The 19,053-nt window shown below is 40.0% G+C and overlaps 1 protein-coding gene across 2 annotated transcripts; it reads right to left on the bottom strand.

Moving 5' to 3' along the window:
• Positions 1 to 11: 11 nt before the first annotated feature.
• scg3 (secretogranin III) lies at positions 12 to 13,408 on the bottom strand. 2 transcript variants are annotated; one of them, XM_051379586.1, is made up of 12 exons: positions 12,954 to 13,408; positions 11,997 to 12,049; positions 11,780 to 11,822; positions 11,394 to 11,621; positions 9,997 to 10,139; positions 9,496 to 9,654; positions 9,174 to 9,408; positions 8,709 to 8,825; positions 5,865 to 5,948; positions 4,619 to 4,729; positions 3,420 to 3,509; positions 12 to 921 (listed from the first exon to the last, which is right to left on the bottom strand). In XM_051379586.1, exons 1-12 carry the CDS (start codon positions 13,054 to 13,056, stop codon positions 803 to 805), a joined length of 1,485 nt encoding a protein of 494 aa, XP_051235546.1. In that variant the 5' UTR covers positions 13,057 to 13,408; the 3' UTR covers positions 12 to 802. The 2 variants fall into 2 exon arrangements, with proteins under 2 accessions (XP_051235546.1, XP_051235547.1); XM_051379587.1 differs by having other exon boundaries at positions 11,406 to 11,621.
• Positions 13,409 to 19,053: the final 5,645 nt, after the last annotated feature.

Genomic DNA, 19,053 nt, shown 5'->3' with positions numbered 1-19,053 from the left:
AAGTACACAGATAAAGAAAAGACAATGTTTTAATTGCTTTTTAAACTTTAGGAAAAAATCACAAATATTTACATTTAAAAATACTTATCTTCTCTCTCTACAGAGATGGAAATGGAAACTCACAGAGACATGCAGAGAGAATTGATGATACATACATGGCCCCCTAGTGGGCCCCAGAAGAATTCCAGCAGAACAGAGGAGTACGGAGGGCACTGACATGATACACAACAAATATATTTTTGGTAAAATAAAAAGCAAGGATACATTAAGAGCTTACATATACACCGGAAAAAAGAAATATAATGGGCTAAGACAGGTTACACAGAATGAGTACAATTTGATATATGTGTATGTCGTTGCAAAAAATGTATTGGAAACAGTAGTTGACAACAAAGCTACAGCATCATACTCTCATAACATTCATTTCCCACAGGAGTCAGGTTGGAGTAAATGCTAGCATTTAGTTGGACGTGTGAGTTGGTTACATAAAATACTTTGATTTATCTCTCAATAATATTCTAGCGATCATTACTCTGCGATCTTGACGTGCAAATATAATCAATCGTTACTGAGCTGTAAAGAATAATTTAACTGTTTAGTTGATTATTAAATCCCTTCTTGATACATTTTGGGAGTGTCTGGGAGCGTGAGTTCCCCTAAGCAGGTAGTTTTAAATACACAGTATATACTTTACCATGCCATGGGAAATAACTGTTAAATAGTCAGGGTTTTGTTAGAGATCTTCATTCAGATTCAGTCTTGTCTTTTAGGCCAGAGGTTGGTTGGAGGATGGGTGATGGCATTACAAGCTGCTGTAGATCCGCTTGATGGTGTCGCCTTCGTCCTTGGCGATGATGCCTTTCTCAATGTAGGAGTCGACCTGCTGGTCCATGAAGTCCTTTAGCTTGGACAGGTCATAATCTGGAAAGACAAACACAACTTGGGTTTTTAATCTGAGAGATCAAGATCATGAAAGAGGAAGATCATGAGGCTGTGGTGGTTGGCAGGATAGATCAGACATTAAACTCAGGAAGTCTTATTAAGAAGGCACACCCAAACAAGCCATAATCTGGTACGGTAGTTCATTATCAGGGAGGATTAAGGTCAGCGATGTCTGTGGTTAAGAAGATACCACAAACAAGCATTAAATAAGAAGGCCAAAGATCACAGAGTGAAACATAATTGCCATCTTCTTACAATAAAATGATTCATAGTATTCATTTCACAACAAAACAAGGCTCCCTCAAATTCTAAAAGAGCTTTTACATCTTTAAAAAAAAAAAAAAGTTTTTAATCACCATATGTATTCACCTTGCTCTAGACAAGTCATCATCATTTAACACACACCATAAGGCTGCAGCAGGATGGGGCTATATTTAGAGATGAACACAACCTAACTCTGTATTATCCATCATGGTAACAAATGAGTTTCAGAGAGCAGGCAAACAGCTGCTGCACCACTTCTCCCTGCTGCAACTAACTCTGAGTAAAGCAGGGACAGAAGGACAGAGGACAGCCAAGAAGTCACACAACAACTTCTGCGCCATCCTAATGACATTTCTAACATAAGCAATTCATTGCATTGCTTCAAGATACAGTTGCGTTGCTGATGACAAACATGACGTGTGTGAGGGATTAACAGAATGTGATTAGAGACACTGCTTCTCTCAATCTTGGCTGTGAGGAGCCAAGAGCCAAAACCAGGATGTTGCCTCTACGTCCATCTGCTCCTCTGGCTAATCTGTGTAGTGTGTGGGCGTACACACACACACACACACACACACACACACACACACACACACACACACACACACACACGCATGCACACATTTACACACACACAGAGTCCGCTGAGATTGTCCTAATGGGTGCTTCTGGTAGAGTAAACACAATAAATGGCCTGTCGCCCACTCTGTTTCTATGACACTGCTTTTTGCTTGAAAAGGCTTTTGTTCTCCTCCAGCTGTACGTTCTCTGAGGAAAGAAGGGAAATATAGTGGGAATAAGGATGAGGGGAAAATTTAGAGAGCAGATTAATGTGGTACAAGGTGTGCAAGAAAAGTAGGTCCTGATGGTGTGTCATTTTAGCTAAAGAGAGTCCCACCACGTGAAAATTGGTGATTTTGGAGGCACATTTGGACTCTGTGTGTGTTCAGTCTGAGCTTGTCTGTTCTGACACCATTATCTGTCTGTCTCCTTTGCCCAGATCACTGACAGGCAGGCAGGGAGGCCCCTGTTGTCCCAGACAACCACTCCACACACACTAGAATGCTAATGAAGTGTCCTATATAGAGCCAGGTCCGAGATGAGCACCGAACAAAACTTCCCTGCTGCTTCGGCCCCTGTGCTCCGGACTCTGCAGCGCTATAAGCTCAACTTTTTGTCTCTCTTTCTTCTGTGTTTAAGTTGCACTTAAGAAACTGGGTCAAACTTTGTTTTTATCTGTAATGTCTTTGTCTTTGAGTTGTTTTTCCAGTGGCTGAATCACCTATTGATTGGCTCGGATTAGATCAGGCCACTGAACATGTGTAGATATAAATCTCACTGAGCTACAACTTTTGTTTTTTGCCCGAGATGTCCTACTGAGATGATCACCAGTGGACGGATGGCCTGAATAGTTGGAACTCATTAACATTTCATTCTCTGCTGCTTAATTAAGCACCACTGGGCATTGATTTTACACTGTGGCGAGCCCAACAGCAGGCTTCTCCTGTTAGATGAGTGCACTGTTGTGTGTGAAACTACCATCATTTTCACAGCTCTGCACACTGGTGTAGTTTCTGGGTGACATGCTGCCTATTTATGAATGCTGACAGCAACATTATGGATAAGGCAGCAAATATAAATACACACTCACAAATGCTATAAATCTTGAGACATGAGCAGACATTGATGACAAAGACGTAATGATCATTTCATGGCTTTTTTGTGTTATTGTAAGAGTACTGCTAATTATGCACCAGGAGACACATACACCATAAATGTTAAGGAACAGGTAGGAGGGAATAAATGAATAGATCTTTGTCTATGAACAAGGAAGCTGTATCACGAGTAATTAGGACAGACTCATCAAGAATGATCCATATTCATGAGATTAGGAGTGAAGCATCCATCCCGTGTATCCCACACTCATTTTAATTGCAAATTGGGGCTAACAAAGGAGCCTTCAAATTTTGTGTTCTTTAGTGCGTCGCCTCAGACCTGTCTGTGACCCATCACAGTTGAGGGGGCGAGGCAAATTAGGATGTTTTCTTGCTCTGGCACTTCAAACTCAGCAAGGATTGGAGAAGGGAGAACAGTTTAAACTGACTTGTTAAAATAGAAATGATAGCGTATCTACAGATAAAGTGGGAATTTGGCAGACACACAAGACTTTGGATTTTAGCTGGTTTCTCTTCTAGTAAGGCAGTGTGTCTCACCATCTTTTCCTTCTTCTTTGCTGTGTTTCTTCAGCCACTCAATGTTCTTCCTGATGGCCTCCAGATAAGTCTCTGACTTGCCAGGTTGATCTGGTAAGAGAAGGAGATAATCAAAAAAAGAGAAGTAGAAAATAACAGAATTTGCCTTTACTTCGTCTGTAGTTCATTAGCACTCAGAATAACCTCCACCACACTGTAAGGCAGTGTTATCTTAGACTTATCAATTATTTACACCACATCATTTTCCTAAAGCAATGCATATGCTTTATCTTTTAAATTTCAGTAGCAATGGGAACATGCTGGCAGCCAGAATTGTACTTTCAAATTAAACTAGCAGCACAATAAGACACATTTTTTCTGGTCCAAAAAAGACTCAATATGTACAAAAATGGTAGCTACAGTAAGTATGTGGTATCTACAGTTTGAGATTTTTAGTGGAAAAAAACACTAATCAAGATCAGACTATTGCTTAACCACAGATTAAATCTGGATTATAACGCATGCCCCTAATTTTTCCTAAAATATTATATTATACAACTCAGTTCAGCCTGTTAACATGCAGAGTTCATTTGACATTACTTAGGATTTACTTCATTTCCAGCTGAAATAAATGTCCTGGTTGTAATCCTGCTCTATAGTTCATTTTGTTTTTGTTTTTTGTATCTGTGTGGATTAGACTAACGAGTGGGTACAGTACAGTGTACAGGGAAACAGAATAACAGCAGCTGTGACGAGCTTTCCGGTGAGTGTTATTGGACTGGCCTAGTTCAGGGACAAACAGGGACTTAGCTATGATTGGCCTGGACTACATGGGGTTGTTTTTTTCCTGTCACCCCTGCTGGGTGAAAACAAAAGGTCAGAAAAGGGCTCTGCCATTACACTCAAACTCATTTGAAGACCTTTCACTGAAGTAGAGAGAAGAAGATGTTTTGCTTCATTGAACTGATGTGGTGCAGTTTGCTATATTTGAGAATTCTGTATTTATTTGAGACATTGGACACAAAACAAAACAATAAAACCATAATGGAAAAAAAAAGTTAAACAAAACAAACTAAAACAAAAGATTTACAAGGCACATTGTTCATTTCTGAGGGTCAAAATGGTAAAATTGTATCAAATTATCTTAACAAATTATCAAATCACGAAACAAAAAGCTATTCATGTTTCTTTTGGTCATCAGGATTGGGTAGTGGACTGACTGGTCTCAGTTGATGGCTGCTCCTCCTTGGTTGAGTCTTTCAGGTTCTCGTACTCCTTCTGCATTTTAGCTGCCTCAGCCTTGGTGTTGTCATCCTCATCCAAGTTTTTTCCTATAGCAACAAAACAGTACATAGAGCATTCAAAATTGATGTTCAGTTGCTGTTATACTTACTGTGTAGCAGTAGTTCAACATTTTGGAAAATATGCTTCATCGCTTTCTGGTGGAGCCTAATGTGTTATATTTGTGTGATCTGTACAAAAACTACAATGTGCTGTTTTACAGAGGGTTGTGTGACTGTTTCTTGGCTAGGAGCAGTAACTTCCTGGTGACTGCGCTGTTACCTGACCCAAGAAATAGTCCAGCACACAACCCCCCAAAAGTATTCAATTATTTTTACATTTAGGTTTCTCTAAGAATTAAACAAACAAAATATAATGTGTTTACTGGTGAACTTGTGAAGTCGTTGGTTTGTGGATTTTGTTATCTGTAGACAGAGCCAGGCTAACTGCGGATTTCTGGCTGTAACCTTATATTTGGTTTGAGATCTGAGAGTGGTACTCACCTAACACAGTGCCAGAAAGCAAATAAGCAAAACATTTCCAAAATGTCAAACTATTTTTTTTTTCTTAATTTAATTTAAATTAAATTAAATTAAATTAAATTAATTTGACTCCCCCCCAAGAATTAGCTTTTCCTGGTTTTGTCTAACCAGCCCGTAGGATGAGGAGACAAATTTCAAAGCAACCTTTTAAAATAAAACCTAAGGATATACCATTTCCTGTCAATTAAATAAAAAAATATTAAGGGTCCAGTGTGTAACATTTAGTAGAAATGCATAAGTATGTTTTATTATCACCTGAAAATAAGAACTGTTGTGTTTTTGTTACCTTAGAATGAGCCATTTTTATCTACACTAGGAGTGGGTCCTCTTCTACAGAGTCCGCCATGTTGAACTGCCATGTTTCTTTGATAGCCCAGAATGGACAAACCAAGTTCTGGCTCCCTACATGCTTGGAACGAGGGGGATGAGGCGAGGGGGTTGCAAACTGCAACTACATTGCTGGATGCCATTAAATCCTACACACTGGTCCTTTAATTAATTTCAAACCATGTAAAACAAAACATTGCCTATACTTAGGCAATGTTATGCACATGTAGCTCCACATTGTCTAATATACTGATTACATCTGACCATGTTGAATGGTTTTACTGATATTTAGAGGATAACTAGTGAGGCTGTTTACCATTGGGTCCAGTGAAATCAGGAGGCCCGAGAGACTTGCCCAGCTTGTTCTTGGTCTGCATGGCTATCATGGCATCCAGGTTCTCTGCAAGTGGGTAAAACAGGCCAAACATTTACTTTAGATCTGATCAGCATTGTGTCGTCAGTTCCCTCTACAGACAGTGAATGGAAACCTCTTAACCTTTTGAAAGTCCCACGCTGTTCCTGTGTGACTCAGAGGGTGATTATCATTAGAAAAGGATTTCATCCAATTAACAAAAAGGAGGTTCAAGAGCAGAGACGATAGACATTCATTTTCCACATTCATTTTCAATGTTATTATTTATGCAGTAGACTGAATAGTGGAAAAAATTATACATTATAAAAACAGCCTTTAGAGGGATAATGTCCACATTTAGAAAATAAAAAATAAAAATCTACATCTGACCGGTTAAATATAAAACTTTTGGATATTCATTAATTTGTCCTCAGGGTGTGTTACCACAAATATTACCGTGTACGCTTTCACAACAAGATTAGAGAAATCAGCCAGGGAATGACACAAACAGATCATATGGTTCAGTGAGACTGAAGCTGAGCGGCAACTGAACCTCTCTGGATTAACAAAGGGGTAAACATTCAAACACATTCAAAAAGTGGAGGAAGCAGATGTTCTGGAGATACACGAATCCCAGAGATCAGCTGAAATTTCATCCTCTATATCTAGTTCCAGTAAGACTTTACCTTAAGTCCCCCTATTTAGCATTTAGAAGCACTTTTAATACATGGTTTATAACACACTATAATATAGTTGTACACTGCTGTCAGTGTTTATTAATGTACAGTATTAATGTACATATTTATTTTATTATTATTACAACTGTTTTATCATATTATCATTTAGAGTTAAAGCTGTTTTACTTAAGTTGTTTTCAATGGATAGTGATTATACATGCTAAATAGGGGGACTTAAGTTCCAAGTTACCCAATTAATATACTGGAAATGCAGCATATATATTTTTGAAATTGAACATTTTGGTCATTTACTTCATGCATTGAAGGAACAAGTACACTTCTGTGCAAAGTCAAAAACTGAAAATACGATGACAAGATGAAAAGCTTTTTCTGAATTGGGTCCAGCTCTTAAGGGAGTATTGCACAATATTAGATCTGGATATTAGGACACAAGGACAACAAAGAGATAAGAGAAACAGGAAGGCTCGACTTCAGTGCCGTAACTGAGCATCGAGGAGCCTTACAATATCCTCTCTTATCTACATTCCAGCCTCCTTTTATTTCTTATTATCTAAGCATCTCACTTTCCCTTGCACTGTGTACTCAAGCTGCCTCCTCCCACCTGTAGTTCCATTATTTCTTCCTCTCCATCTGCCCACACACACACACACACACACACACCGCACACACACACACACACACACACACACACACACACACACACAGGCACATACACACACACGCACACAACACAACACCCTTCCTCCCTCTACATCTCTCTTTCTTTATCTGTCTTGGGGCCGGTATCACCCTCAGGCAGATCAGCATTGATTGACAGCTGTGTATGTTCAGTTGTGTACCTGGATGACTCATAGGAGCATTACAGCCAGGGGTAGAAGTGTGTGTGTGTGTGTGTGTGTGTGTGTGTGTGTGTGTGTGTGTGTGTGTGTGTGTGTGTGTGTGTGTGTGTGCGCGTGTGCGTGGGGGCATTATGTTGCTAGGCGATGGTGGAATTCCGACCTCTAATCTCAGTAGTATAGGTTGTCTCACAACCTATACTACATAAAGTAAGAATGGTTGCCTAGGAAACTCACATCTTGTGTAACAGCATATGCCCGTTTTATTCTGGTGTGTAACATCAGTGGTAGTCATTTGCTCCTCTGTAGGAGAAAACAATGGCCAGCTGCTGCCATGGGTCATTTGACTATTGATTAATCCTTCTACAGCCTATATAGGTCAACCTTAGCTATACTGTTTGATCACAGCTCTTTTGGTGGGACATACATCATCTGTAAATTGAATATATTTTCCGCTTTGGACTGAAAAAAACTCTCTGGCTCTGATGGCGACATGTCTTGTGGCCCTAGTTAAGACCACATCTGCCAAGCTGATTTAAAAGCACAACTAAATGTATGAAAGATGATATCACTTCTATTCTAGTCTGGGACTGAATGTCATCTGAACAGAGAGAGAGAAAGATGTTGGGTCTGGGGTTTCCTGAGGCTTACACAGAGAGAGGACAGCTGTCCTTTACAGGTGGCCGACCTTTCCACCGGCTACTGATGTAATGGCAACCCATAAAAACCAGGCTGGTTATATAGGGTGCCCCTGACACTAATCTGTCTGTTCTGGCTTCACACTCCACTGCACCCGCTGATAGGAAGGGAACATTAGCTCTGCTAAACACACTCAGAACTTAAGAAAAAAAGCACGTATAACACACAGAGACATAGAAATGCACGTACGCTAGTGGGTTAATGGGCAGATGGAAAATTACATTTCAGTGTTTCTCAAACATTTTTACACTGCAGACCATCTCAGAAAATATTAGGCTTTCCGGGTACTACCATTACGACTGTTGAATCCTGAATGGAACTGGTTCAATAACCAGAGTTAGTTTGGTGGAAGATTTGGTATTTCACAGATTCCTCTCCATACCACTTCAGGCAGCTTACCATAGTTTGACAATAGTTTGAGAACCAGTGCTATAGACAACATCATCTTTTCTAAAACACACTATTATTATTATAATCATGATGTGATTCCACAGAAAGATTATAGTTATATTATACAAATCGTCTGAATGTACTGGACTACAGATAAACAGTGCTGGTATTGTGTTATGTCTTACCCAGATAGGACACTCCCTCCTCTGGCGTGATGGTGCCGTACTTCACCATCATCTTCACAAAGTCAATCAGCGTCTTCATAATGGTAATCAGTGTCTCTCTTTCCTGAGTATCTTGATCTGCAACAGCAAACCAGAGGGCAAATTCAAAACCACCATTCAGCATCAATGTTTTGTTCATGGTAATTGGTTACCATGGCGTTAATGTTACCACATAGAGTTTGACTGTCGGGGTCATGATAATGGCATTATAAATAATTAGCCGTGTGTGTATGTGTGTGTTTCATCCGCACTTCCTAGGAAGACAAATCAAGCAGTGCCTCATCATCGAGAACAATAATGCCATGAAAACAACAGCTCTCTAGCGCTGTTTCTGAACTCAAGAACGTCTATCTTTGGGTGAAGGATGCTATGAAGCAATGGTCTAAAATGTCACAGTGACCTTGAGGCTTGTTTGTGTGTTTTCACCTGAGTCGAGGCTCTTGAGCAGCCGGTAGAAGTTTGGGAAGTACTGCAGGTCCTGGAGCCCATCTTCGGGGCTCACCTCGTTGCCCTCCTCAGTATCTTTGTCCCAGGTGTTGTCAGCTGTGTCGCCGCGGTCTTCTTCTGCATCCCTGTCCACCTCGTCCTCAATCTCATCATCATCTTCGTCCACGTCCTCCTCGTCTTCGTTGTAGCGGCGCCTGGGTGGCTCCCATGTGTCCTGGAAATGGAAAGATTTTTGTTGTTATTATTGTCATCGTTATTGTTATCATCGTTATCATTACTATCACTTCTTTGCAAGTTTTACCGCGTTTGCGTCTGATTCCTGGTTGTCCTGCTCTCCTCTGGTTTCTTGGCCGTTGCTCTCAATGTCCTCAATCTCATTGTTTTTGGCGTTTTTGGTGATGAGGTCCTGGAGAGCCTCGGCCACCTGGTACTCCAGGGTATCTGCCTGACTATCTGTGATCTACAGACAGACAAAAAGAAAGAGACTGAGAACATCTGTGTGTAATAACAAATGTGCTGTGATAGAACAGAACAACACGCAGTGTCTGCAAACCTATCTATCACATATTGATCACTGTCACTGAGAGATACATCTCAGGGAGCAATTTGGACACCGCCAAGCTACTACTTATGGAGTGTCAAAAAAGTAATTCACAACCAATATCACGGAACAAAGCACAATTCACACATCTCTTCCTCTCCCGGTGTGGAAGAAGGGAGTGCAGAGATCCTGTTGAGAAAATGTCATATTACATGCTGTGTGGAATTGAACACCGTATGAGAGTACAAACTCACAACTTACCAGCCCCAGTTTGAGCAGTTTGGAGACAATCCTGTCGAACACCCCTCTGTCGTCCTCCTCATATATCTTGTTTGCAATCTTCTGGACGATGTCTTCTGCTGTCAGCGGAGTCCCATCAACCTGACGGAAACTCTCTGGGTCATCTGAGAGGAGACACTTATGTTATAATTTTTGTCTTTCTAAATATGCGTATTGGCTCTGTGCAGGTATAAAGCAGGTGTTTGAGTTACATACTGAAACAGACAGATCTTGAATTTGTTTTAAAATTTTTCTCCATTTCTAACAAGCCAAAAACCTCCTCTATTCAACACTTCTTCTGTCTTTCTGTTGTGCCATCAAAATGTTTAAGCTGGACCTAGAAATAAAGTCACTCTCTCATTAGATTTTTCAGTAATGAAGGATTTTTCCTCTTCTACAACATATCTATGTCTGCAGTACTGAGTAAGAAATGTACCATTGTTACAGCTTGACTCTTACATAACAGTCCCTGCTGCTTCCTAAGGTCCACACACAATAAAAATAAGCAGTGCCAGAATACTTTTGCCTGTACTGGCGGGTTGAATCATCAGTGGTGTACTTTATCTTCAAACACCGGGCTTATTTCTGTCTCATTCTAGGAAATAAGAAATTAAATCCAGAATGTGCTTGCCAAATTTAGACGTAGCGTAACCTGACGAGCTGCTTGTCATTGCCGGGCCGACCGCATGAATCGATGAAGTGTAGCACTCAGCTCTTGTGTCTGAGTCATCTCACCTCAAAGTCTGTGCTTTATGCTGATGGCTGGATATCAAATTACGTGCACATACAGTGAAATGTGTGCTGACCTGACTAAAATCTATGTAGATATCAGCAAATGATCAGAATATGAAATGATAAACTGAATAGCTATATTTCAACCAAATATGATGAGATGACAGGATTTTTTTTTACTGTGTAATATCTTGAGATAATATTGGATATTTGTGTATTCATTATTCCATATGAAATGGAAATTACAGTGATGGTCGGTGTCTATAAGAAAAATCAAAACCATGTATTTAAAAGTCTCCCGTGAAGAGATAAAAGAAGAAGCCAGTAGAGTAGCTATAGCTTTCTCAGCTGCAGTGTCTGAGAGGGAAAGGATAATCTTTCTCTCTTGCATGCACGTGTTCTGTCTTTGACTCTCTCTACCTATCTTTGCTTATCCCAATCACATGCACGTGTGTTCTCTACCTACTCTTTCTTAAAATGTCTGCCAGTGACAGACAGCACGCAGTGTGACGTCTGCCCTTGGCAATGGGGGTCACCTAAGTAGAAGGACTCAGACCCCAACAGCTAACCTATTGCACCTTTCCATAGGTGGACAGGACAGTGCCTGTTAGTCATTAGGTAATGTGCATGGTGACAGATGTGCGTACCCTGGTACTTGCCGTAGTCCATCCCGTTCTTGGTGGAGTCGTAGTCCTCAGCCAGACGCCGGCTTTTGGTTGAGTCTGATTCATCAGGAACATACTGCTCCTCCTTCTTGAGCGGCACCTCGGTGACCTCCTTTGATTTCTGGCCATCAGCCAGTGACTTCAGCACGGTTAAGTCATCAAGGTCCTGCTCTGACTCCGTGTCCTTGGAGACAGTGGGACGCTTGCTCTCTGAAAGCGGAGGCAAAATGATCAAACTGGAGAAATACAAGTGGTGAAGATGATCTGAGTACAGATGAAACCTGTTTTACTGGAAGTGCTGCAATATGAACCCTCTCAGCAGGCGGAAATAAAGTCATTAATTGATTGGCAATAAGGTTTTCTCTTACCAGCTGACTGTACTGCAGCCTTCACACTGTCCGCCTCAGCAATCTGGGGAAACAATAAATGAACAATAAATGAATAATTTCCACTCATGACATAAGCTTTGATTAATAATGTTTGTTGATCTAATTTCTAGGTTGTTTGACAGTGACCATAAAGCCCATTTGGCCGGATATTGGATGAGGAAAATTAACTATGAGACATGGAGAAAGTGTGGCTTACCTGCTCTTGTACTGGTCTTTCTTCTGTCAACTGTCTATTGTACACAGTTTTATCTGCAACAGAAAAAAAAAGCACATTTAATTAATAAACCAATTGCTCAAAGCATACTTTATTATTAATGAGAAGATTTTGTAGGTTTCAAATGTAAATTGCACATAAACAGGCATTTTAACAAACATGTATATAATATTATATACTTCTAATAAAAAGTGTGACAATTTCTTAACATAGTGAATTATTGTTTTTCTGGTCATTCTGATACATTTTCAACCTTCAGACTTATGCGATCCCTTCTGCTCTCCCAACTCATCACAGCAGAGGCAGAGCTTAATCGGATTATCAAACAAAAGATTAAACTGCGGCGAAAATAGACCACAAGCGGCCATAACATGCGACCAGGCGCCGTTAAAAAACCCGCCAGTCACCGCTGAGCTGGAGTACAAACTTTAAAGGCACTGATTTTTTTTTCTATATATCGTTAGTCAACAGGTTTATAGTTGGATTTAAATTTAAAGTTAAAACATTATACAAAACAATATAAAACCTCTACAAGTATGAACAGAAACTGCACATAAATGTCAGTGATATCTCTTTAACTGCCCATGCGTGGGCTGCACAAGGTGTAGATACTACAACGTGCAATGATCACATTTAGTTTAAATCTCTGCACATATTCCCATATTTTAAACATATTTTAAGGATTGCATGACCAATAATGAGTTTATAACCAGTATCTTGTATTTCTAAATTCCTGACACCATGTGTGTGGTGAAATAACAGTGTGAGTTTTAAGACCGTATTGCACTTTGTGGCGTCTTTACAATCTCTTTTTTAATCACTGTCAGCCTCCAGAAACAGTTTTCTCTGACATTTCTACAGTATTCTTACACAAATACTTTACAGAACAAGACTACTCCTATAAATCTTTATCGCACGGTTATGCGATGGCAAGCTCACCATCCGCTGAGGCTGTCGGTGTGGGGAAGGCAGATATCTGGCTCACTACATTCAGCGCTAGAAGCTGGAAAAGGACGAGGAGGCCAATGCATTTTGACGCCATCCTGAAGTACGTTGTCTCAGGGGTGTCCAGGAGGAATATAGATCCTGGCTGTCTTGCTCTCTGTTCCCACCCGCGTCCGGAAGAAAAGTGCTGAACGTGTGGACAGCTCCGCTTCTCTCCGGCCGGTCCGCTGGTGCTGAAACTGCCGCGGAGGCTGCGCCCTGGGTACCCGCTCTGTCAGACGCACCGGGCGTGAAGGGGCTGGCCAAAATCTCCGCTGTGCACTGGAGCTGTTGACGAGCCGCGGTGCTGAAACCAGGTCACCTCTCTATAATTATAACCAGATAAGCAGGGAGGCTCTTCAAGCCCCGTGTGAGCTACAGCAACACCTGCCAAGGCTGTAATAGAGCCCACTACGATAAGACCTGCCCCCTCTGGCTTTACAGGGGAAGAGGAGGAGAGGGAGGAGGAGGAAGAGGAAAACACTGCAAAAAGTGTCCATCTGACCAACAGCTATCAGCTGGTGTTGAGTTCTAAAATGTAATTTTCACATTGTTGATCAGGGGAAACAATATACGAAAGTATAATATACAATTCCACATATCCCTAGCGTCAAAGGATGTAATATTAATTAAGAATGTTTTCTAAAAATTAAGTAGACATCAATGTATTAATACTAGTGAACATTTCCAACATGATTCAAAGTCTGTTTTTGCAGGAAAATCCCGAGACACAAGTAAGACTGCAAGTAAGAAAACGTTCATGTTATATCATATGCTTAATCCTGGGTCCATCACATTGCTCAGTATACAGGAGGGTAAACAAAATGCTGAGTTCAATACTTTTCGCAGCGTTTGAGCAGAAAATCCGCCCATTTCGTGCGTCACACACAACGTGCGTCATGGTTGTAGATCTTCCACTGCCCAGTCAATAGCAACCGTTATTAAAACGGCAAACAAATAGACACATCAACAAAGGGAGAGAGATATTAGGCCGGGTTTATGACCATTTTGCTTTCATGAGCTCAGTGTAGCCTATTGCAAATTAGATGTAGGCTTACGTCTCTAATGGATGATTCAGGTGTTATAGGTTCAGTTTCCAGTGGCCTATTCAGTTCCCATAGTGGGGCTCCTAACAAAATGAAGTGGTTTAATTTCTCCCCCAGTTTTTATTAGACTTGTGCAAAAGGAGAGTAATTAGTTTGACTTAACTTAAGATACTGCACTATAATAGAAATAAAATAGTTTGAGGCAAATGAGGCAAAATCAGATGTCATCATAAAAAAGCTTCTGGTCTACAGTATTAACAACACATTTCATAGCATTCACAGCAGGCTGTCTGGATTCAACAAGCATGTCATTTGTAGCATTAGGGCGTATGATTTGGATGACGTGGCATATCACGGTTAATCCTCCAGTTTATCAAAGCCTTATGTCAGAGATTAAAATGCACCCTGCAGTGATTGGACAGTCCTTCTCTCAGAGTCATTTCACTTCTCACCACACACTTTTTTTGTCAACAGTAAACTGAGATTAACTCCTCACTTTAAAACCTTTCCCTTAAGTAGCTCTTCTTTTCCCCCCAGACAGTATATAGGAGTGAAGTTGTGTTAGCTTTCAGCCTGTCAGTATCAACAATGGTAATACCTTTACCACAATATGCAAAAAACAACTAAATGGAGTTCAGTCATCACTAATCGTCACCTGTGCTTTTTCCACCATAAAAAAGGCCTATAATGTAAAAAGCCTGTCACACCCACAGAGGCGTTTTCAATCACTCTGGCTGATTAGAGTCGGTTTGAAGCTGTGCAAGGTGCAACAAAACCTGCAGAAAGGTAAAAAAACACATTAGGCTCAGTTTGAATGCACCCACACACTCCTGAGAAGATCTCTAATCAAGAAACATAAGGGAAAACACCTGTGTGGCTAAGCCATGAACTGGGCTGGACTGGGATAATAAGCCCAGGCCAATCTCCACACGTTCACAATAAACCATGTGCATTGTAGCTGTTTTATTTAAAAAAAAAATCTGTTTATACAGTAACATTTCTTTTAGTTTTATCACTACACATGAAAAAAAACATCCAAAATAATCAAAGACGGCAATGTGTCTTTAGTTTTAAGACTGCACTTCCATAAGTAAGGGTATACAGGAATAGCTATTCATAAATATAATTGCTGTACACTTTTGGAGTGCTTGTATCGCACCAGGAATTTTCTCAGAGCTCTGACTGGACCTCTGTTGATCGTTATGATAGCTCAGAGCAACTGGAGGTACTTCCACCAGACAGAAAGGAGCTCAGAGGTAATTTCCACAAACATAAATATCCTGCTTTCCTATATAACTGTATTAAGTATTGATGTAATTTACTTGTTTTTAGAATTGAGGATAGTTGTGATAGTATGATGTGCTGAGGGTGGCCATGCTAGTATGCATTTTTATTGTTTACTTACCTGTAGATTTTGCAGCATTTGGCTGCACTTCCCTCCAGGGCTTTTCTCCTTTTAATGCACTCCCCCTCAGCTCCAACTTGTTCTCTCTCTCTCTGTCTAAAGGAAGATTTCAGTGAGTGAAGACCAGGAAACTAGTGCACAATATACCCAACACACTATATTAACTTCAGCTTTGCAGAATGCACAGTGAAAGGTTAATTGTAGGCAACTCACAGTGGATGCAACAAACGAAATGAAACATTTACAAATGTGGTCACATTAATTAACAGTATTTACAGGCTTATATAGGGTGTGGACAAAATAACAGGACGACTTTATGCATTTACTGGTACATAAAGTACAACAACATTTTTCCAACATAACAAGCTTAAAAATGGTATTATTGTTTTGCACAAATGTCGTGTTGGATTGCAGTGTAAAGTGTTTCCTAGTATTTTGTCTTCCCTCTGAAAGCTGCTCATTATATGGAATATACTATTCAGTTAAGGATATATTTATGACTTTATACTAATAAATAAATAAAAATTTACTTTATCATCATTATCTTTAAATATGAATCATCCTTGAATAATGTACCATTTTGCAAACACAGTGAAGATGATTTAAGATCACAGAATTATTTCTGCCCCATCACTGCACCCTGTGCATTGCAGGATGGGATGTTTGCCACCTTCTGTAGGGAAGACTGTACTTCCTGTCCTCTGCCTGCCTCAGCAGTCTAAGAACAGGAGCACTGCCAAGAGCAGGCCTAACAGATACTCAGTCTATTGAGAACACCAAAGGACACCTCCAAGGAATCTCTTGTAATCATCAAAAGCAGTGAAAATCACGTAGATCAGCTGAGGGGGGATTCTGAGGATATGTTTTTTAAGCATTTTCCACAGCTTAACATAGATTTATTTGACAATATTTACTGTCAATTTCTCTTCTCTGATCTTTTCTGTCTATAGCTCAGGCTGTCAAAATATACGACACTACTGACATCTTGTGTGTAGTAGCTGTAATTACACACATCTGTGTTATACGTACAGTACCTCTTCTGTTAGTTGTTCCCTTGACAAAATGCCAACATGGAAACGAAACAAAAAAAACAGCACTATTCTCTCCATGGAGAAAATTATTTTCAGTTTTCATCTGACAGCTTTGACTCCTGAGAGAAATTATATTAAAAACACAGTGAAAGAAGTCCATTTTGTAGGCCTTCCTTATTTTTCTGATCTTATTCATATTCATAAGATTCAGCAGCATACAGTTGTGATGATCATTATTAGAGTAATGTGCTCTGATTGCATGAAAAAAACAGATGACATTGTATATGAGTGTCTGTACTTGCCATATGACCTTTCTGTGTGTGTAATGTCAGTGTTTGCAGTGAATGTTAATGTGTTGATGTGTGTAGAAATATGCGAGGCATTCGGATCTTACAGCACCCTCACTGAATGCAGGGATGGAAATATGTGTATACTTAATGTTAAAAAAGGACATGATAACGTTGTATATTTGTTTACTGGCTTATTTGATATATATATACTGTACATATATATGTATAATACATTTGCTTGGTTCTATAAAAGTGGGTTGAGACTTAATGGCCATGGGAAAATGTGGATCCCAAGGTTTAGAACCACTGCTTTAGACAATTGTGTGTTTCCAATTTTGTGGTAACAGTTTGGATGAGAAAGGCCTTTTCCTGTTTCATCATGTCAATGCCCCCAAATGTTATATCACTTCATGACCATAAACCATAGGTGGCGCCAGAGCATTTCTATTTTACGAACACACACACATAAATCATAAAAAGTTCAAAATGAAAATCACACATCACTGAGTTGTCATATGAGCCTACCCAGACCACAACAAAACATATCAGCGGCAGATCAAATATCTACTTAAAAGACCAGAGTGAGAGAGAGCATGTAACACCCAAGGCCACAGAAAGCAGCAGTTTCCAAATCGACCCTTTTATTAAAAATATATTTAGATTCACCATTGATGTTTGTAAAACACCCCAATCTTGATTAGAAAAAGTTGTTATTAAGCATTTCTACTCTCCAAGGACGTCTGAAAACAAATCCATCCATATTTTCCTAATTCAACTTCACTGTCACTATTGCTTGGGACACTTATTGGAACTGAACAAATGTCCATGGTGCCGCCTATGACACTTACCATCATTTCAGATGTAATATAAATAAAGTCACAGGTCACTTGATATAGTTGAGTGGGCTACTAGTGTATTTAGCATTTCCCTCCTACAACATTGCTGGACTCACAATAGAACTGGAGATATTGTTGTTTTTATTCTGTGCATTCTTCTTCCTTGTCAAAACCTGGCGCCTACATTACCCACAATGGAACTCGACAACAGTGTGGAAGAATATAAGTAGTGGACTAGAGAGGTCTGGTGAGCTCACTTCTTTATAACTTTTTTTCTTTTTCAAATATTCCAACTGACACTGACTCAAGTGACATCACACGAGGGAGTTTATCACAGCCTCAAAAGGCTTTATACAACTTTCTCACATATAAGCAGACTTTTATGTTTAAATTCGGTGGCGTTTCCCTTTGAGTAGGCTACTTTCAGCATTTATATTTAAGACATTGCTTAGCATATCTTGAAGGTTTACAGGTCATGCACCTGACCTGACATGCATGTGTTGAAACTGTGAAAAAACTAACAAAAACACGAGGGTCAATGTCACTGTGCATGTACATGAGTGAGTATGTGTTTCGGGGTAGAAGTGGTGGCTCCCTGGTGACATTGTGTTTATTTGTCTTTTTCTGTGGTTTGTAAATGCCCTTTGACTCTTTTTTGGGACGGTCCTGTCTCCAGGGAACAAGGCAGAGATGGAAGGATGTATTCCTTCATATCAGACCCAAGGGCAAACTGTTTGTTCTTCAAAGAGTGGAACAGTGACCCAAGGATTCATTCCAGAGGAAACTGTGGAGGGGGGACTTTGATATTTCATCTATGTATAGCCTTTTCAAACACTAGAGGACACTTTATTTGTTTAGTGTTTCCAAAGAAACCCTGTGGTCATTTGGGACAAACAGCCCTTTGTGTGGACACGTTGATCCATTCTTTTACTTAGATTGCTATCTGTGGTCACCAGGCCTATGTAAATAGGTCCTATTTGAAGTGCTGTCTTTGTTTAATTTGAAGAGTCATTTTGACTGAGAAACAACTGCTGCAACCACATAAAATCCCTTTTATAACCCTTGATATGAGAACAATTAGTCACATTGGTTTTTGTGACCGACATCTGTCAGCTTGAGAGCGCTGAGAGAGTGAAGTGTTTATCTGTCAGGAGTTGTTTCACCACTAGAGGTCTATGCTTTCTGCTTAAACGCAATGCAGAACAGAGTGCATGGAGCCACAGAATCAGACAAGGGAAAACAAGGGAAGATCTTAACTATTCTTTTATTTGTTTTCATGCAAATTGGGTTGGTAACCCTATTATCTTTTTTTTCTCAGTTTGACTGACTGTACTATTTTTAAATTTTACCACCTTCTGGCAGTTGTAGTGAATGAGCCAGTAGTTCTATGTTCCTCATGGACATTTTGAAAGGTCACATGTCCTGCAGTGGGGATCAAACATGTGAC

Source organism: Dicentrarchus labrax, unplaced genomic scaffold (genome assembly GCF_905237075.1).
Source record: "Dicentrarchus labrax unplaced genomic scaffold, dlabrax2021, whole genome shotgun sequence".
Taxonomy (NCBI): Eukaryota; Metazoa; Chordata; class Actinopteri; family Moronidae; genus Dicentrarchus; species Dicentrarchus labrax.
This window is presented reverse-complemented; position numbering and strand designations above follow the sequence as displayed.